The sequence below is a fragment of the Electrophorus electricus genome, chromosome 8 (assembly GCF_041902795.1).
Source record: "Electrophorus electricus isolate QZ-2024a chromosome 8, ASM4190279v1, whole genome shotgun sequence".
In the NCBI taxonomy this organism is placed as follows: domain Eukaryota; kingdom Metazoa; phylum Chordata; class Actinopteri; order Gymnotiformes; family Gymnotidae; genus Electrophorus; species Electrophorus electricus.
In genome coordinates, this window is record NC_137504.1 from 3,382,025 (window position 1) to 3,403,974 (window position 21,950).

The 21,950-nt window shown below is 46.9% G+C and overlaps 1 protein-coding gene across 3 annotated transcripts in view; it reads right to left on the reverse strand.

Moving 5' to 3' along the window:
• The window catches only part of dym (dymeclin), a 56,777-nt gene that overhangs the window by 19,195 nt on the left and 15,632 nt on the right, over positions 1-21,950 (reverse strand). For 2 of the 3 annotated variants that reach the window (XM_081718803.1, XM_035527042.2), the window contains exons 9-14: positions 14,306-14,491; positions 13,504-13,682; positions 12,559-12,684; positions 11,222-11,335; positions 9,350-9,444; positions 3,065-3,170 (exon numbers count right to left, since the gene is read on the reverse strand). In XM_081718803.1, the coding sequence (XP_081574929.1) occupies positions 3,065-3,170; positions 9,350-9,444; positions 11,222-11,335; positions 12,559-12,684; positions 13,504-13,682; positions 14,306-14,491 (806 nt within the window). The remainder of the gene's footprint in view (positions 1-3,064; positions 3,171-9,349; positions 9,445-11,221; positions 11,336-12,558; positions 12,685-13,503; positions 13,683-14,305; positions 14,492-21,950) is intronic. The other variant, XM_035527043.2, reaches the window with a different exon arrangement.

The window sequence follows — 21,950 nt, forward strand, 5'->3', positions numbered from 1 at the left end:
AGAGAGAGAGAGAGAGAGAGGAGAGAGAGGAGAGAGGAGAGAGAGAGAGAGGAGAGAGAGAGAGAATCCAGTACAGGATGTGGTAGGTTAAAGACTCCAGACCAGCATTTCTCAATGCAAGACCCATAAACTTCACTTACCAAATCCTCCCCCTGAAATTTCCAAATATACAATAAATAAATAAATTCACCCAAAATGCTTAAAATGACCACACTTTCATTTTCTGCTCACTCTGCTGCATTGGACTGTGCCGATGGCTGGGATTACAGCATTCCTGCCTGAACCATAAATGGCGTTGCCCTCAATTCTGAGAAGTAATGGCTTACCACATCGGTTACTCAGACAGTCTGATGCAACCAGGTTTGTCAGACAAGCACTGTAATTGTGAAAGAACTCCTTTACCTTTACCTGAACTCCATTACTTCACTCTACTGCTTTCAAAATGATTCTAATTAAAGTCGAGCTAACACACATCCAGCCAACACGCATGAACATCCATCTAAAACACATTTAGCACCAAATTAAAACATCTACAAGTAACTAGTCAGTGCAAAAGAGGTTACAGTTACAGTCAACGGTTTAAACTGTCACTGGGATTTAGGAGCCCTCGTGCTATTCCCCTTCTGGAGCAGACCAGCAGTGCCAGGTAGGCTGCCTGGGCGCGGGAGGCCTGGGCCTACTGGCAGAGCGCAGGCTAGGCCCTGGCTTTAGGCCAAAGCCTCTCGTATGGGTTCCAGTGCTCCACGCAATCGGAATACTCGTATTACACCAAGGAATGTGCGTGCGCGCTCACACACACACACACACACACACACACACGAAGACGCATGGTATGATGGACAGGACTTGCAGAGAAACAAACGAGGACTAAATTTTCACACGCTATTCAGCTGTCCACCCTGATGGCCCCACCCATCTCTGTCAGTGACCAATTACAAACCCACATTAAACAAACATTTGCCCCTTATTCTGCTAACCTTGTCTTATTGATTACCTCTGTCTCACGAGCTCCAGTCCCTGCACTCCCTCCCCACACACACACGTACGCCAGCTGCTCACACCTACCCTGGCCTCTGTTCTACTATATCTGGACAGAAGGAAAGAGAAAGTGAGAGAGTGTGAAAGACAGTGAGAGCGAGGGTGAGATTCATACGCACACACACACACACACACACACACACCCACCTATACATCTATACCCGCGCACGCACACACACACACACACTTAATAAATGCAAGTTCTGAAAACTGATGTATTTATACTGGGCCAAGTGGAGTACACGGTCAGCCAGGCTAACAACAATGAAATGTGTGCACACACATACACAGATGCACATTTACCTTACAATGGGTAAAATGTAGTTTACACATGTGTACCCAGAGGAGGAGTGGGGGATAAAACCAAGACCTGAAGCCAAGAGATGAGGTGTACAGAGGAAGAGCAGTGGAAGAGGATCACAGAAATGGTGGGGTAGAAAATACACATCAGGGGAGTACTGGACCAAAGCCTTCCCATGCAAAGACAAGACTGCCCTGCCACAATACCACACACAACCCCGCCCCCCCAAACAAATACACAGGAAGACATTCAAATATGTCTAATAGCAGTTGCACAAGCACAATTTGCATTTTATAAACAGGTTATATTTTCATTATAAAACATTTTGGTCCCTTGACAGAGAGTGCAGAGTAGTAGCAAACTCTAGTCCTCTCTGAACACTCTTCAAGTGTGTGTGTATGTGTTTTCTCCAATGCTTAACATGAAGAAAATCCCTCACTGATACTAGTACCATTTATACTGGAGCACACAGAGAGAATATGAGGTGTGTGTGTGTGTGTGTGTGTGTGTGTGTGTGTGTGTGTGTGTGTGTGTGTGTGTGTGTGCACATGCACCCTCTCACACCCACAGCAGTATCAGAAAGGTGAGAACGTGGAGAAGACTTCTGTTTGGGTGGTGTGATTTACATGTGAGGCTCTGAGCATCACTTGTGCCAGACATGGTGCAAGTCTGAACAGTGACGTGGTGTATTAAACAAAAAAGCCAGAGAGAAAGAGAGAGAGATGAGAGCAAAAAACTGTGTGATATATACACATATATATATATATATATATATATATATGAGAGAGAGACAAAGACTAAAGCGAGGTGGTCGACAGAAGAGGAGCAGGAGCAGAGGACTGGTGTGAACGCAGGAGAGATACAAAAGAGATACACCAGTGTGAGAGGACCACTAATGAGGAGAGAAGCCAGCCAGACACACTCGGACGTCTAACACACCAGACGTCTGCAGAGGGCTTTGGGGTGGGTGGATGTGTGTGTGTGAGAGAGCGAGTGAGAAAGTGATACAAACATCAGTGCTACAACATATACGCAGACAGTACAGAACATGAGGACTTCTATTGATCTTGCAGAATCAAGGACCTCTGGTCGACACTAACGCACCCCAGGCCTTTGTCGGCGCTCCACAGATGCCATGTCAGTCCATCTGTCTCGAAACACACCCACCCACACAAAAACACCCTCGACCCCCAGACATCTACACCCCCCTGCTGCCGCCGCCGTGGGGTGCGTGACACCGCCTTTCCAGCTGATGTAGTTAGCCCTCCCCCATCTCCCAGGGCTGCAGCAGAGAAGGGCCGACAATGGGACTCAGGGCTGTCTTCTGTAAGCCCCCCCCCCAGGAGACTCTACCTCTGCGTCTGCCTTCAGAACCACAACCAGTAGCACCCAACATGCCACATCATCTGGGCCTCAGTGACTCACCTTCAGGGAGGGATTACACTGGATGGGACAGCCATGAAACCATTGCCACTACAGCCTGACGGCACAATTTACCACGACAGTGAGAGGCATGGCAGAAAGAAAAAACAAAAATCTGGCAAATCGTTTCCACTTTCACAAGCAGTAGTGTATTTGTGCATGGTGTTAAAGAAGAAGAAGAAGAAAAAAAAAAAAAAGGTTTTGTCTCATGAGGATGAGAAACCAACGGTCACTTAGTGAATGAATCCACCCACACTTTAGCCTGCACTTCCACTCCCCTCCTGAAGGGGCGCTGCTACTCACATAGTCTGGCAGGGCTGTGCCGTCATCCGCTCCCAGAGTTCTTTGCAGAGACTGTGTGGCCTGCTCCAAAACCTTATTGTGCTTCTTAGATAGCAGAGCAAACAAGCTGTGAGAGAGAAAGAGAGAGAGTTAGAGTTAAAATCACCCAATCACACAATGACCAAATAATGCAAGTCTCTCTTTAGACAAAAATTTGATCAGTGTGTTCTGCTTGACCATGCCTTTTACATTAAGGGCAGGAAATAGGAAGATGACATTCTGATGTTTTCATTCAAAGCCCCAGCATATGCTCATGTCTGCGTGCTCCAGGAGCCTGGTGTAATCTCACCTCCCAGGTTCAATGGATGGACAAAATATGCACAGAAAATATTATGCAGCAGTAAACGTTCATTTCAGGCTCTAGCCTCTGCAGGCCCTGGTTGCTGTGTGGTTCTTTGTCAGTTGTTTGGGTCCAACAACATGTTCAGTAGCAACACACAAGACCATACTTATGTGCGCGTATGCGTCTGTGTAGCCTATAGCTGAAACCCTACTGACTCACTACTGGTCTCTCTGTTTGGTATCTCCGAATAAAAACCTGACAGGTCGTAGCGATACACAGCCTAGCAGTCCTCATCACCTTCACAGCCCTGCAAAAAACACAAAGCTGGACTTACCAACACTCAGAGTGGAGAGTCAGTCTTATAATTTGTTTTAAATATGAATGCCATCGTTCAGTTCCTTCCAAAATCACCACCATGATCACCATGGTCAGCAGTCAGGGTGCTGGTAGGGAGTGGAACCTCTATGCTCAGAGCTGGCCCACAGAGGCAGCTCGCTGGACTGTCTAAAGTGGCCTTCAATCCTCGATTTAGAAGTGGACACTGCATGATGTAGATGCTCTGTGTGTGTGTGTGTGTGTGTGTGTGTGTACACGCAGAGCAGTGGATGGAGGTTAAAAGAGATTTTATTCATGCAGTGAGTGTGCGCGTGCACTCGCGCGCGCGAGAGAGAGAGAGAGAGAGAGAGAGAGAATGCCATTTTAGCCAAGTTAAAAGGAGCCACACTGCACATTTAAACATGTTTCAGACCAGAGAGCATTATGGGAAATGACTAACATGACTCACACTGATGACCTCATCAATCATGACCTGCACATCTAGCCTTGAGTGGTAGCCTGGACATGAACTGCATACAGCCTTCACAGAAAACACTCGTGCACGCGCGCACACACACACACACACACACCTGACATTTAACACACAAAAGTTAAAGCAGGTAGATGAAGCAGTGCCATTGACCCCTGGGTGCAAGCAGAGTGAGAGGTGTGTGTGGACGCGGCGCGCTCAGCTCCCTCCCTGCCTTGTCCCTCATTCAGACTCCAACGAAAACAGCCCATTATCTGTAAAAATCCACCAAAGACGTACACATTTCTGCTTGTTCCAGAGACTGCAGTGTTTCAGCACGGCCCAAAATCTGGCCCATCAGCTGCCCTCGTTTCTAGTTGGACTTTTTAAATGCAGCAGCAGCTTCTCTCTCTCTGCCATACGCCTCAGGCCCCGCAGCTGAGTACCGCAACTGTCCTGTTCTGCACCACTCTGAGCCTGCGTCAGACTAGCAAATCTGCAGCCACGCTTGGTAAAACATTAATCTACTTACCACAGAGACGCAGAACACCACCACTGACAGAGGACAACCGTGTTTTCCCAAGTGCTTAAACAACATAAATGTTATTGGTACAGTTTCTCTGTAAATAGCACTCTGCAAATAGCATGCTGATATGAAAAAAACAATGGAAAACAAGGTTTGAGATGATCAAATTTGAGTGAAGTGAAAATGGTGTATTTGAGCACATTTGAGCACATTTAAGGGTTCGCTTTAACAGAAAGAGATTGCTGAGCTCCAGCGCTATTCAAAACATTTAAAAGGCACAGTGGCCAAGTGTAAGATTCTGTAACTCCTGCTTTATAAAACATTAACAAAACAGTGAGATGCATACAGGACATGACTGAGAGTGAAATCAAATGACACGTGCGACTTTCGTAAGTTGGAGGGAGGTGATATTAACTGAGGGAGCGGTTGTACAGTCAGTCGTCTTTATTAGAGCCAGACGGTAAAGTGCCAGGTGGTAGCGTCTAGGCAAAAAGAAAAGCAGGGTACAGAGTGGCAGACTGCACTATTGTCCGTGTGTGTGTGGAGTGGGAAGGGTGTGAGTGTTTAGGCTAGACAGAGTGCCTGGAAGCTGTGTCACTGTGACCTACTGACACAGCACACTGCCTGTCCAGAGGCACACACAGTGCTCTCAGACTGACTGTTCTGCCTCCGTTTGAACGTTCATGCGCATGCGTGTCTGTCTGTCTCCCTCCCTCCCTCCCTCCCACACACATCCCCAGACAAACGCATCCAAACATAAAAACATTTGTGCCTCTCAGCCACTTTATCCCATTGGTCCTCTTCTCTCCTTCCTCCCTGTCCTCATCATCCTCAACACCGCTGCCTTGCTTCCACTTTTTTGGAACCTTCCTCTCGCTGACCTTTATCTATTTTTACACACCCCCCGCCGCCATGTCTGACGCGTGCTAGTGGAAGCCCCATGTGTGCTTGCTGGCAGAACAGAACTCTGCAGCACACACCCTATGATGCCCGCCCCCCCCCCCGACCTTGCCAGGCTCCTGCAGGGTTTTGCTTACACACAGACACACAGCTGAGAGACAGAAGCCTGGCAACAGACTCCTGGTTGACAAGTATGGTTCATGCTGACTGATGTTTTTAACATTACAATGCGCTACGCACATAATTGTGAAGTTATAAAGACTAAAAGTAAATTACTGTGGGTTTGCGCTTGTACACACACACACACACACGGTGTCAGTAGGACATAATCAAGGACAGCCATGCGGCAGTATATCAGTCATTTACACTGATCACGGGACCTGCAGGAGATGGAGGAAAGTGAAGTCTGTCAGAGTGGAGATGGGGGAAGTGTTAAAAAAAAAAAAGTTGGTCTCCCCCCACCCCCCGCCATTCACCAGGTATTCAGAGGCAGAAAGCAAAGATCATGGGCTTCCTGAAATGTCCCGAAGATCAAAGCAAGTGTTATCAGCTTGAGAGCGACGACAGCAAGCATTAGAGTGCCTGTGCCTGACCATCGTCAGCCCAGTTGAGTGACAGCAGAGGTTCGAGATCGACTGGGGCGTCACTCAGGAAATCAATAACGGGCGCAGACTCGGATGAAGGATTCCTCTGGATCTGGAAAACTGCTCTCGAGGGGTAGGTTAAATCATTAGCGGGAGGGCTGCCGTGTGCATCTTTATCAGGGGCTCTGCTCCGGGACACATTTTTTTGTCAGCCGAAGCCGTCGTGTTAAACGGGAAGGTGGAAGGCAGCCCGGGGAGGAAGGTCCATGTCAAGGTGCCAGCAAAAACCCCCCAGAACGTTCTGCGGTGGTCCAGGCACAGAAATCTCCTCGGTTCTCCACACCTGCGCTCACAGACCAGCTGTGCCAACAGATTTAATTACATGGCCATATTAATCGCTGGAGTTTAGGAGCCACGACATCATACCACAGAGAAGCAAGATACCGCCAACACTGGTTTAGGATGCACACTTAACAAGAATTTTAAAACGTTGCTCTGTTAGCAGAGGTCAAACCCAAACTGAATGCCGGTCTCCCCCTCTCTCCCTTCTCTGAGCAAGCGACTGTGTAGAGACATTTCTAAGAATCAAAAGATGTAGCGATAGAAAGTGGGTGAAGAGAGTGATACCAGATCCGCATCTGAGTGAAAGAGAGAGAGAGAAAAAGAGTGGAACAGAGGGTAAGAGAGTGTGTGAGAGAGGCAGGGAAAGAGGAAGAATGTGTGTGTGAGTGAGTGAGTGAGTGAGTGAGTGAGTGAGAGAAACAAAACGTCACAGAGTGTGTGGACCAGACTCAGCTCATCTCACTGTCCATAATGCCAAGTGGGACTTGTATTCCTTCTACTTCTTGTCCACACAGGAGGAAAGCCTCCTCCAGACTGGAGTACACCAGGACATTTTAATACTGAACCACTGCAAGAACACAGCAGCAATCAGGACTTTGAAGGACAACAGTGCATCAAAACACGGAGCTCTTGAATCTTAAGATGCTCAAGTTGGAAAACAAATGCATTAATAGAGCGACGAACTGTTTCTAAACAGCAGCCTGGTCCTTAGCAGGTGCAACATTCTGGCAACCCAGTACAGGCATTTAAACAGAAGAAAGGCTCTGATGGGTGAAAATATTCGTTCCGGTCTAGTACCAATCAAAACATTAAGGGCTCTCCTGTTAAAACAGATTGCCTTCCTGTATCGTGAGTGAGTGCAAACACACAAATTACACTGGACAGTACAGATCATTTACAAATCATTTACTGCCTGCTGTACCATGGAGCTCTCAGACAACAAGGAAGGCGCCAAAAGCCGCCAACAAACGGTGACAGAAATCAGACAACACACAAAACAAAACAGAACACATGATTCAAACTATAAACTAGCAGGGAAAATTCTGCCATCCCCAAGCAACTACGGGAAACAAGCTACATGCAGCCAAGCACTCTCATGAAGCCTTCATAAAACCCGCAAGCTGACCACCGATGGCTGAACGCTGCTTCGGAAGACAGTCAGTGTTTCTTAGCAAACAATGCTGATGTACAACTGTAGACTACTGCCACAGCAACAGGAGCCCTGCACGTCACCATGGTCCTGTTTGTTTCTGTGTAGGCTTCTGTTTTGATGGGCGCCACCATTTTTCCATATATGAGAGGGTATATGGTTGTGTGTGTGAGATTGAGTGAGTGAGTGAAAGACAGAGAGCAATAACCATCATCTGTTCTAGGGGCTGTCTCTTGCTGGCGGACTGTTTCACATTATTAATGAGGCTTAACTCGGAGCAAGACCTGAGCACCTGCGTGCACACAAAGCCAGGACTGATCACACACTAGGGACTAACGCGGTGAATACAAGAACTAAGCTCTAGCAAACACTGGACCCACAAAACTAGAGGGCCCGCCATTCTGCCAAACTAAACAGTGCACGAGGAAACCAGGGACAAAACAAGCACTAGAGGGGACTGACACATTAGAAACCCATTAGAAACCATCACTAGCGTAACACTCAAAAAACGTATTTCTATATGTTAATGAGCGCCAGAGACGGTTTGCGTTTCAAAAAAAAACCTGCACGTTTCTCTAATGAGCTTTTGATCTAACAGAAGCAGTCAGCACACGCCAACGGATTGCACAATCGCGAGCACCTCCCTTATGGGTCATGTTGAAGTCGAAGCGAAGGTGCCCGTCACAGCGCAAAGCAGGCGCACGTACGAAAATCACGCACGTCGGCCAGCACTCACTTAACGGAGAACGGCACAATTACTTAATTCAGCATCAACACACACTGACCTTTGTGTCTTTGCACACGAATTTAAAAAAGTGACCCAAAGCTATCTCAGAAGCTCCCCGCTAGCGCCGCAAAACCGGCTGCTTTCAGCTGTACGGGTGTATGTAGCAAATGAACTTCTCCGAATCACAACAAAGGCTGTTTTCGCGGCTCAGCAAAAACATGGCACGTTAAAGAACGTAAAAAGATTGGTACAACGTTTCTCCACACTGGGCTACGTTTTCCCGTGTAGTGCCCCGAAGGACAGACATATTGCATGAATTGCCATTGCGACACGGAGCGGACCGAGACACGTGTCTCGCGGGGTCCATCAACGCCACGCGGCACTCTGGCTCAGCATAGGATTCGTTTATTTACTCCAACGTGAAGTCATGGCAAATCCAGTCAGAATGTAGGTTAGAACAAAGCATCACACACAGAGAAAGAGAGAGCAAAATCTATTAAGGAGCGAGGGAATATACCCGTACAAATCCCATGAACAACACAACTGGAATGTTCCAATGTTTGCACCACTCCACATGACTATTCATGAAAAAACACTGAAATGTCAAACAACCAAATTTAATAATGCCTACTACAGCAAACATCACTCTTGCCTAAATTGAAATTCATTAATTTTAGGGCTCTAGTCCTGCTAGTGCACCAAACATCATACTAAAATCACTATGTATAGTTGGAACATTAGGAACTGAAACATTCTTCATGTGTGAACACTAGATACTGAGGGTTTTTTCTAGCACTTTCTACAGACATCCTTTTAAATGGTCCATTCTTTCTAACCAGTGCAGACAAGGCCATCTGTGATCTGGCCAACAACCCAATCAGTGCTCTCTCTCTCTCTCTCACACACACACACACACACACACACACACACACACACACACACCCACCCACCTGATAATGCGCTGGGCTGCATACTGATGGAGGCAGCGGAACTGGGCTGACATGTTGGCCAGGGCAGCCAAGCAGTTTGTATGCAGGTACTTGTCCTGAAAAGAGGAGAAAAGAAAGCAGCAGTGCTGTTAATTCCACTATACATTTTTTCCTCATCATCACTGGCAGGTTCAGTTCTTAAGCACTGAGCTTTAAAACCTCTGTGCGGTCTTGCTCACTGGCAGGCCTCTCAAACTGAGTGTGACCTTCACCGTTGTTTCATACAGATGCCCCCCCCCCCCCCCCATCTGAGTGTACTCTGAATTAAACTGCTATCCATTAGCAGATGCCGAGAGAATGTAGGTCTACGAGAGCAAAGGAACCTTTACTGCCAAGTCATCAATAAGCCATCATTGCTATACTGGATTTCAACAGCTTGCTGCATCAAGAAATAAACAACTTTTAATATCCTTATACTAGATTTTAATTTTTATATATATATATATATATATATATATATATATATATATATATATATATATATATATATATATATATATATATATATATATATATATATATATATATATATATGACGCACACACACACACGGCAAAAGTCATGGGACAGGAACTAGTGTCGTATAGGACCCCTCTAGTGCAGCAGCTCAACGCGGCATAGATTCCACAAGTGGACAGAAGACATCCAGGGTGGGAGGGCGTTGAGACATGCTGTCTGGATACCCACCCACAGCTCTGTGCTATTTGTAGGTGCAGGATATCAGGCGTGAACAGACCTTTCCACCACATCGCATAGACGTTCGATTGCGTTCATGTCTGGCGAACATGCAGGCCACACCATTCATCAGAACTCTCCAGAATGCTCCTTGAACCAATTCTGGACAACTTGTGCCCAAAGGCACTGTGCATTATCCTGGTGGAAGTTTTCATCATTGTGGGGGTGCATGAAGTCCATGAGGATTCCAGTAAATGACATGTTTAGGTGGATCCACCCCATGCCATGAGAACACACCCCACACCAGTATGAAACCACCAACCTACACAGTGCATTGTTGACAACTGGGATCCATGGCTTCATAGGTTCTGTGCCACACACGAACCCTACCATCAGCCAGAAACTAATGGTACCGGGACTTATCGGACCACGCCATTACTGGTTCTCTTGGGTCCATTAAAGAACGTCACGAGTCCTGGATGAGCCAGACTGTGCTGTCCATTGTGGATGGTAATGCCTTCTATGACGCATTCCCGGTACCCACATGACACTACATATTGAGGAATGTTAAATGCACAACTTTGGAAATTGAACGTCCTGTCTACCTAGCACGCCACTTTCGAATTCTGATAATTCACGTTGCTTTGCCATGAGCACGCTGGCCAGTGTTTAGCCTCATTCACAAGATAACACCTACACAGGTGTGGGCATTACCAAGAGGTCCCTTGAGGTAACAACACATCATGATCAATTTGCACCACTTTTGGCATGTCTGTGAAAGAATGTGTGTTTTTCTGAAACCTTGTATGCTTAACTACAATTTTGAATATCTCTTACTACCATACACTGCAGTTACTCACCTGGAACCTTCTTCATACGTGTATATTACATGTATCTAGCTAACAAGCATGCACATATATGTAGCTAGCTATCACGCACAGACAGACAGACAGACAGACAGACGTATGTATGGCCAGACAGAGTGAGCAGTGAGTTTCATTACCAAACAGTACCTTTTAGTAAATCTATGCAGAGCATTTAGACCCAAGTACAAGAAAGCGTCTGGTTTGAGAGAGTAGCTTCTACTTTCCCAGGGGGTCTATGTGATTTGTGTATATGGTGCAGAAGGAGGAACACAGAGAGGGGAGTGAATCTTACCCTGGTCCTGGTCATGTTGAACTGAATGGTGCGAATCACCACCAGTATTAAGAGACTGCCCAGAGAAATCTCCGTCAGCACCCGCTCAGTGTACCAGTTTATATTCTTCAACATCTGAGTTAGACGGGGGGGGGAATGGACACAGTGATTTTAGTTTCTTATGCCCACTCTGGTTTTTGAGGTTGGATCATCTCAGCTGCCCTGGAAATTGTGTGACCAAATGTAGGCATGTCTGGTCTAAGCAATAGGAGTGATCTACAAGATGGAGAAAGAGAATGACAGACAGACAGAGAGAGAGAGAGAGAGAGAGAGAGAGAGAGAGTGCGAGAGAGAGTGTGTGTGTGTGTGTGTGTGTGTGTGTGTCGTTTACCACAGCCTCAGGGAGCCATGTAACCTGCTGAACAGTAAACTCCCTCCGAGGTTCAGCAAATCATAAACACACCGACAGCTAAAACTGACACACAGGCACAGATCTACACAAGTCACACATTTCCCCATTAACTGTGATCATAAATCACAGCCTCATTTTACTAGAGTAATACAGCAATAGGCTGCTCTTACCTCCAAGTTATAGGCTACCAAAAGTAGAAAGCGCAACTGATTTCTGCGACCGATTTCTGCGACCATCATTTTCATGTTTTAATTAAGGGAAGCGGGGTTGACGACAACAACAAACTGTTTATATATAAAATGTATTTATCTTAGTGGCGGGGGTGGCCTTGTTTCTCCGGCTTTAGGGGAGAGGCTGGGTCAAAGGCTCACCGTGGAGCAGGAAAAACAGCCCACAGGCAGAACAAGTGGATTTAGAAAGAAAAAAAAAAAAAAATCATTACGCCACTCAAATGAATTTTTAATAAGTCTGTGTTATGTTTTATCTGATTTACCCATATGCTCCTGTAAGCTGGAGCCCATCCACATCAATATCCAACCGAGAACAGCAACCCCCACTCCCCAGAACACACCCACACCCTCCCACCTCAGTACATCCTGCAGATACACTCTGTCTATTGCAGAGAGTGATACGAGGTGGAATAAGGTTAGCCTTCACACACAGGAACACACATGCATAAACAGGGGACACCCATGCCTTGTAACAGGTGTGTTCTATTGTTTCTATCAGGACAGAGTCGGGCAGATCAGGACAGCGTCCGTTAGACCAGGTCAAGGTGAGGCCCCGAGCGCTAGCACATGACTTGAGCACCGAAAAACCTTTGTACTCCACACATGCTTAGACCAAATGCACATCTGCATGCACGCTTGTATACGACTCACAAATACAAGGGAGATAAACACTATACAGGATTGCTAAAAGCGTGTGCACGCGTGTGTACACTAACCACTTCGTGTATGGAGCGGTTGAACGTGTCATCCTCTGTGAGGATGAGTAGGATGATGAGGGCCATGTAAACATGGTGGGAATTTCTCTCCTCTACATGATAGAGTATCTCCAGAATTGGCATCACCTAAAGACAGACAGACAGAGAGAAAAATGAAACATTTGACTTTTTTTTTTTTTTTTTTTACTGACCATCAGATCAACTGGGAAATGCTTGGGGAGGATTGTGTACATATTTGCACAATCATATGATCACAGCTGTTAGGGCTCTAAACTCTTAATGGCAGTCAGTCGGTCCTGTCTGCAACACAGTCTCTGCCAGGACAGGACATACCTCCTTCATTTTAGGTAGGCACACACACTTTCCTGACTAATTTTACCCAATTCATCATTTCCTTCTGAAACAGATTTGAGTGGAATTATAGATTATTAGACTATGTAAAAAAAGAGAAAGTGTGTGTGTATAAAAGAGTAAGAAAGATGGATTTTACTGTGTTAAGGTGACCTGATTGATTTCTAGTCTAATAACCTGAGAACTATCCTATCTACCTCTCTCTGCAGAAACAGAATTTGAGTACTGAACACGAAGAGACACACACACGCAGACACACACAAGAGCAAAGGAAAGAAAAAAAAACAGACTTTTATGTATACAATGGAGCTCGTACTGCTCAAAGTATTCACAGTACACAGACGTACAGAGTGCACCCGTGAATGATGCAGCCTGGTTCAGTGGGGAACACACAGGTGGGCTCCTCTGCCTGTGAAGCTCAACCTGTGTGTGTGTGTGTGTGTGTGTGTGTGTGTGTGTGTGTGTGTGTGTGTGTGTGTGTGTGTGTATGTGTATAACCCCAAGCTCCTGTAAGCTCACAAATGCAAATAGTCGTGTGTTAGGACGATGGCCATTAAAAAGGTGTGTGTGGGAGAAAGGGATGTGTACACTCACTAGGCTCTCCATGTCTGTTCTGGACAGTACATAGGTCTTGACGTTGGCATTCTGGTGCAGTAACGTGTAGAGCAGGAGGGTCGTCTGGTCTGACCTCTGCTGCTCACACAGCGCTGTGTATAGACTGTTGAAGTTGATCTGGAAGGTGTGAGGCTGTGGAGAAGGGATGGATGACGTATCTGGAACGCAAACACACACACACACACACACACACTACCATTTTTTTTTGGTTTTTGTTTTTGAAAAAAAGCATTTTAAGTTGAGAAACAATGGTGCAAAGGAATATTCTTATTGGCTTTCATATATGAACCGCACATCTAAAAGTGACAATCAACAGATTAGTCATTGTTATACAAATATGACGATTTCAGAGGCATGTGCTAATTGTGATACTAAATTCTGTAAGACCTAAACCTGCATTTGTGCTGTTCACTGGTGTAACAAAGAAAACCCTGTGCTCACGACAGCCACATTCAGCAGGGTTGAGTCTTTTCTGCTTTCTTTCATGTGAAGCAAAGAAACAGATACTTTGCATCAAAGAAATTCTTCATATCAAAAGAAACTGATACAGTCATGATGCTACCAAGGTAACCGCTATAGCACACAACGTTAGATTCATGAGCTAGTGCATATCAGCGACTGGGGGTACAGTGTGCAGACGCGGAGCCAGGACAAGTTTAGCAGTAGCCCTGCAGATGTTTTCTCTGCTTCCTGGCGTTTACTACTGACGTCTGTGGCTAGACTGTCCCTGGAACACCAGTGCTATATTTGAGACGTGTGACCCAAATGGCATCTAGAGCACCTTGTGTATTTTTGAAGCAAATGACAGCTTGTTTGTAGGGGTTGGGATAGTCCGGTCCATCCGTCAGATTGGCCAGGACCAGGAGCAATAAAAGGCTCTGATTGGACAACGGAAGAGGGTTCTGTTCCTGGTCCAGCCCAGATTTGCTCCCGGCTCCACCCAGCGTGAACACATTCCACAGTCCACCTGGATAATGGACACAAGGATACACATACACCATGGAGATGTAAATAAAGCACTACACCTAGGATAAAACAAACAAAGAAACAAACAAAAAACATAGCTAGAAAAACAATTTTAGGTGGTTGTGTGTGTGTGTAATATTTAAAAAAAAAAAAAATAAAATAAAAATATATATATATATATATATATACACACACACATACATACACACACACACACACATACATATACACACACATACATATACACACACAATATTATATTATATATATATATTTTTTTTTTGTTTTGTTTTGTTTTTTTCCATCTATCGGTGAATTTCTCAGAAAAACACTCTAAATAGACCCACTACCAAGAGAGAGAAAATAACAGGATACAAAACACCACGATTTCCAAAACACCGCGCTCGCACAACGATCAGCTCGCCAGAAACCGTATCTATGGGCCACAAGAAAACTACTGAGGCACATGAGGTGACGCACTATCTCCAGGAAGCAGCAGCAGCTCAGGCTGCAGGCCGAGACGTGAGAACGGTCAAATGCGGGCGGTCTAAAAAGGGATCCCGCTCGCATGGGGCCCTCTGTGATATCAGTGCCCTCGTCGTCTTTTTGTTCCCCAGGCCCCAGGGTGAAGGGCATCGTCTGGCCGATTAGAAGCCCAAATGGTTATGCAGACGTGGCCTGCACATCCTTTTGGTTTTGTAGCTGACAAAGCTACTCGGAAGCCCTACTTTCAATTCTCCTTCTGAACAGAGGCAGCCATGAACCGACTTAGCATGTCAAAATATAATTTAGCACATAATTTGTGTGAACTCTTGCTTCAAAGGCGAAGCAGTTGGATTTTCCACCAAAAGTCCTTTCGAAAAGCATACTCCTTTTGAGGTCTAAATATTCAAAAATAAATCAATGCCTCAATTCTTTGTCCAGTTGGAACCAGTGCTGAAAAAATAAAGTAATGGAGAGATGAAGGGTTTTAATCTTGCTCAAGGCTGATAAAATGGAATTCGTGATCATAAAAAGGCCCAGATAAGCGGCTGGTATGCCTTTAGGATGCGTTGCACAACCGGGTGGACAACTTCAGAAGCAGACATATTTGGGAACATTATGGACCATCACTCTCTCACTCACTCACACTCACCTGCTCTGAGAAGACACTGCTGTGTTGAATTACGCATTACCCAATCATCAAAAATTTAACAGAATAAAGAGAATCATGCCATTGATGTGCATGAACCTGCCAACCAGCAAGATACACTTCAAAAGGCAACCCGAACCCAGAGAGCAGCATCGTCCCAGGCCTTTATCTCACCCACGGCCTGAGCTCGGCAAACCTTTACCCCCCTCTAGAGGCCAAAGCACAGGCTCCTTATCAGGCAGAAGCAGGAGGTGCTGGGAGGGTTGCCGTGCAGTAGGGCGAAGCGCACGCTCTTCCCTGCTGCCACTGGTTGGGGGCGGAGTTTGCACAGCCCTCCGCCTGTCAGCAGCAGCTCACGTGGTGCTGATGAAGTGTGATCAATCGACCTCACTTCAAGAGACACTGAGGGAGTGTGTAGGGTGGGGTTGGGGTTAAGTGCAAGTTAGTGAGTGGGTAGGCAGCATACTGACCGTTCACAGACTACTTTAGAATTTATCTCCCATAGTTGGCCTGATATGAAACTAATCACTTGGGTGACCTCCATTTCATATGTGTATGTGTGTGTGTGTGTGTGTGTGTGTGTGTGTGTGTGTTTTGAAAGTGGGTGGGTGGGTCGGGACGCCTGTCTCCACTGCTAATGACTTGTGGCTGGACACCATGGCCCCACACACTGATCCAATCCTGAGACAGCAGATATTAACAAACAAACCCATAAAATACAATAACATCGACCAAAAAAAAAAAAAAGTGTGTGGGGTGGAGGTGGGGGCAACAAAATCCAGAGTAGCCATTGGCTGCACCCTGCTGACACCGTGGTTTAAGCAGCCCGGCATGGCGGCCTGGCTCCCTACCGCTGATCTTAATGTCGATCACCAAAGCCGCAAGCCCGGCTCTGGGATCTGAGATTGCGTCACGGAAAACGGCTCCAGTCCGGATTTGATATCGTAAAAAGGTAAAACGTATCTACTGAAAGGTAAGTACACGAGAGACATGATTTGACCAATCACTTCCCACGGAAGACTGGCCGCAAGATTGGGCCTCCCGATTGGCTGCAAGAACAATGGAAAGAGAAAATGCATCAGGGTCCTGGAGGAAGTGGCCACAGCAGCAGATGCCAGGAGTTCTGCAGGTTAGGATGAGGTCATGTTGTAGCTGAAGGGGTGGTGAGGTCACGATCGCCATGGCGCCCCTCACTAGTCAGGCAGTGATAGCAGAGACGCCATCCCCACGTCGTCAAAGCCCAGTGAGAGTCTATGAGCCCGACGTAGGCTTGCTCTTAAACACAGATACTGTAGCACCAAATCACAAAAAAGAACATGTTGATAAATAACCTCACCTTTACTCTCTTTCTCAAACGGAGACAAGCAGACGCAGACACACACACACACACACACACACACACACACACACACACACACACACACACACACGCACACACACACACGCACACACACACACACACACACACACACACACACACACAGATCCGCTTACCTCACAGTTGTTTGTTCTGTGTCTGGCTGGCTTCCCTTGGCCACACAAACACAATAATGCAATCTCCCATATGCTGCAGCGGTCAGCCAGACCGTTACACAACCAGGGAGGTGTGAAACACAAAACAGCAATACAAAATGGTTTTTTTTTTTAAATCACCACTCGTGACCACAATGCGAAAATCCCACAGAGAGCAGAGCAGGGAAGAGGCAGACACCAGGACAACAAGCAACAGACACCGGAGGCACCGTAACGCACTCACACACACCCACACGGCATGGCATCCACCAGGTCTCATGGATAACCGGCCCACGAGCTGCACCGGAGCTGTGCTGGTTGCTCATCCACTCTGACTTTGCCCCCGTTCAGAAACAACAAAGTGTTTCCAAAACCCAGGGATGAGGAGCTATTAGCTGTTAACAGAGCAGAGCAGGCTAGGCTCGTGAGAGACACCCTATCTGTATACACACATATTTACATCCTGGAGACCCGGGGAGTGTACACACAGAGGAGAAAGCCCCACATGGCGAGGGAGGACGTTGTTTTTTAAGTGACTGGTGACATGCAGTCCCAGATGGTTCCCCTTCTCCACCCATCAGTCACCCACAGGCTGAGAAATGCCACACACGCAAACGTGTCTGCGTAGCTCTGTGTTTACTCAGACAGGTGGTGGAACAGTGTGTGAGTGGGTTTGTGAGTGTGTTTCATGAGAGTGCGTGCATGTGTGTGTGTGTGTGTGTGTGTGTGTGTGTGTGTGTGTGTATGTGTGTGTGTGTGTGGGGGGGGGGGGGGGGGGCAGACGGTGTGTTCTTCAGCTTCATTTACGAGCCGCGCCTGCTGGGCTGTAAATAAATGAAGACGCTGTGGCTGCCCTCCGGGGGCGCAGATACACTGGCGTCAAATATGCACAGGGGACATTCCACCCAGGTCTCTCTCCCACACACACACACAGACTTTCACCTCACTGACCCTGCAGACTGGGCATGTGCGTGAACACACACATGCAGTTGATAATGACATGATAGCCCCAGCACCAGCAAACACACAGAGAGAGAGTTTCTCTGGTATAGCCTGTACTGGTCACTATATCTATCCTTATCTCTTTCAGACATAGTCTCTCTCTTCTGTCTGAAGATATGGAGCAAAATGATAGAGAATGTGCATATCAGTGGGCTCCTACCAGACAGTCTCTGCCCCTCATCTTCGAGTGAGGCCTGAACTGTAGATTACTGATGGAGTGAGAGTGACCTACATAGTGGCGAGGCCGAACGGCTCAGCTCTGACAGTCCACAGAGTCAGGAAGTGATGCACAGCACAAGACAGAGATGATTCTGTGAGACCAGGGGCATGTGGTAGCCTGCGCGGGGGGGGGGGAGCAGCTATATAGAATACATCAACTAGATTAATACATACTCAGCACAACAAGGGTTTGATAAACAATTCAAGTATTCCAGTGACAAAATAAAAGCATGAAATTCACTCTTGTACACGTCTCCCAGAAAAGGAAATGCAAAGATAAATGACAGAGCTTTCCCAATGCAGTGTTAAAAGGACGTTCACTCACTGCTCAAATCGATAGCTGAGAGAGCAAATGGGGAGAAGAAAAGAGGAACTGACCCACATCTGCAAAAGGCCGCCCTGATGGAGCAGTAATGACATGCACGCGAACCACAGATCAGTCTCAGGCGCAGACAGCCTGAATATCTGTGTACGTGTATGTATGTATACGCATACGCGTGGACCCCCCCCCCCCCCCCCCCGAATAACTCCTGCTCATTCTACTCATATAATGTGTTTGGTGGTGTGAGTGGTGTCTCCCCCAAATTTGAAAGGAAACCTTTCTACACCTGATAAATCACTAGCAAGGAAGGACTTTGCACATGTGTGTTGAAAGGCACTGAAAGACCAATTAAATAGGGTGCTCCAAACAATGCTTACTAAAGACAATGGTGCAAGGTAGTGCCAGCCAGTACCATGCCATCAGGATCACTGGGCTTAAAGGGAGTGTGTGCTTTAATCCCCTCTCTCGTGCGGTTATCCACGCTAAATATCCCCACCCATCTCCCTTCTCTGCTCCTTCCAGTTTCACATAATGTAGTATGTGAGGAAGAACACTCCAGCGTAATTTTATCCAGCACTCGGTACTTTTAAATGGTATTAGGATGTAACTTTGTCTGTCGAAAGCTTCGTTTTATTTACATACAAGGCCAACACTTTACCGCTTATAAAGCACAGACATCTCCCACGCGAAAACCAAACTTTTGACAAAAATGAAAACCCAAGAATTTAAAACTACTCTGAATGCTGAAAGCCTTTTTTTGACATGGCAGAGCATTGCTTTAAGGGTGTGAGTTTCCTCTGCATTGTGACTGTTATTCTCTAAGTGGAATCTTTCTTCCTGAGAAGAGAGAAAAACGAAACATTCACAAGAAGGACATTATGTAAATAAGCGCTCCAAAGATAAAGTGCTTAGTCATGCAGTGCCATCTGTCAGAGAGGAAAGGCCTGTATACATCAACACCGTCTGTCTAATACCACCGCGATCTCAGAGAGTGCTGCCAGACATTTTTCATGACACAGGCCCCTGGGGTAAGTGAGAGGAAGACCGAGAGCACACGTTTAACCCACAAACGTTATACGCGAGAGCTGTCGAGAGAAATCGAGAGCCAGCGTACACTTCCTGTGAGCGGAGGGGAGAGGCTGGACTGTGGGGAGGGGAGAGGCTCGACCCCTCTCTCTCTCTCTCTCTCCCCGTCTCTCCCACAAAGATTTCATTCAAGTTGTTGAGTTGTGGGAAGCTGTATGGGACCTCAGACTGACATTAAGTGGCCCGTGTTTCCCCAGCCTTCCCACGGTGTGCGTTATCTCAGCAGACAGGGGCTGTCTCCACCCTGTCCCTCCTCACCAAATCTCTCGCCCTCTCGGGCTGGCTGGCGACAAAGCGGAAGAGCAGAGGCCAATTCTGAGAACAGACAAATCGTCTGCCTTTAGACAGAGGAGCACACTCTCTCTTACACTCTCTCTCAATCTTGTTCACGCATACACCTGCAAGCGTGTGCGCACTCACATTCTCACAGGTAAATGAGTATGTTTAAGAGTATAAAGTGATACGATGATGAGAGGACTGATTAATTACAGGCATGTGTGAAACCACACAGAAACGCGCGCGCACACACACATGCCCACGCACACACCCCTTCCCACACCTCTGGGATAACTGCCAGGAACAGACCAAACTCCTCTTTAGCTCTGAAAACAACAAAAAGGCATAACCCTCCCTCCATGGAGCCCAGTGCTACAATTTAGCACTGGCAAACCAATCCCCCAGATGGAGGCGGCTGGGAGACTACCTTGCTCTCCAATCACCAGGCGCAAAACGATCTCTGATCTCACTATATGCTGGCCACATTAAAACACAGAAGGAGATGGATGATGATACAGGATGAATAAAAGGAGGTACTATCCTGTCCGAAGAGACAGCTGTGTCTGAACGAGGCCTATACCCCCCGTCATGGAATCGCATTCCTAATTCTGGAACACGGAATATTCTTGCATGCGCAGGTCCAGGCACAGCAGTATCGGAAAATGGGATCAGCGCTGGCATTCGTAGTGGGAATTCTGGCTGTAAATGGGATGATGGTCAGAAATAGGCACTTGGAGAAAGGGAAAGAATTTGTTAGAAACTGAAGGGCGGGCGGGGGGGGGGGGTCTTATGTCTCCAACTAGCCTGTTAGCATTTCCTCTCGGACAATAAGCGCACATTGTCTGGATTCCACGGGATAACTCACTCGCCTACACACATCACTGCATCTGTGACTCAGAGATGTTAATAATCTCATTAGCTCTCTGTCTACATGGTTCTGATGTGTCACTGTGTGACAGCATCTTCTCGGTGTGTCATACATGTCCAGCACAGAACTGGGTGCGGGTGCGATTCTGTGGCCTACGGGATGCAGTCATGTGACTACCACCAGCACTAAACAGGAGGGCGGAGATGCGCGGATTCCCCAGACTGTGCAACACCAGGCCTGGGCCAAGAAGGGAATTTCTTGGAACCTGGGCTGTGCTTGGCTGGAAACCAAATACTGGACATGAGCATCCTTTCCTTCCTATTTTTGAAGTGTCGTTCCCGGCCTCTGCATCATGACGTTTTATGTATTTGGATGCATTAATTGGAACAGGACATTTTGGAAGAAGGTGTCACATGACGCTCCTTACATTTTACGCATTTTAACACTTTCCATTAAGGTCACACCAATCTGTACAGCAGCATAAACAGTCCTAATGACCACTGCTGGAATATGCTACTGCATTATAAAACAAAGCAACGGGGGGGACACCGTTGAGTTAAATTAAGAGGGGACGAGGGGTGTGCTGCCAAATCTCCCTCCAGTGCTTGATGGGCAACTGGATTCGATTGCTGGAGGAGTGGGATGATGGTGCGTGCGTGCGCGCGTGTGTGCTCGCTCGTGCAAGCATGTGGTCTCTGCTGGCTCACACTCTCTGTTCTTCTTTCCAGATAGCCATTTCCTTTTCCTCACAGAGACACTAAACGGTTTCAGTTTTTTTCCCCCCTCTCTCTTAACCTGCCAACCCAATTAACAGCAGGGTGGTGGTTTGCCGTTATGTAACTCAGGGTCAGCGGCGAGGCCTTCCTGTGTCTGCCTCCAGATCACCACGTGCGGAGGATGACGCATCCACAGCTCTGACAGCCTCCGCAATGTCTGACACGGACAGCCGGGACCCCTCTCCCGGCTGATGACACCACTTCCACCTCCTTCCTGTTCTCTAGAAATACTCCCCCCCCCCCATCCAATCAAAAGACTCCATGATG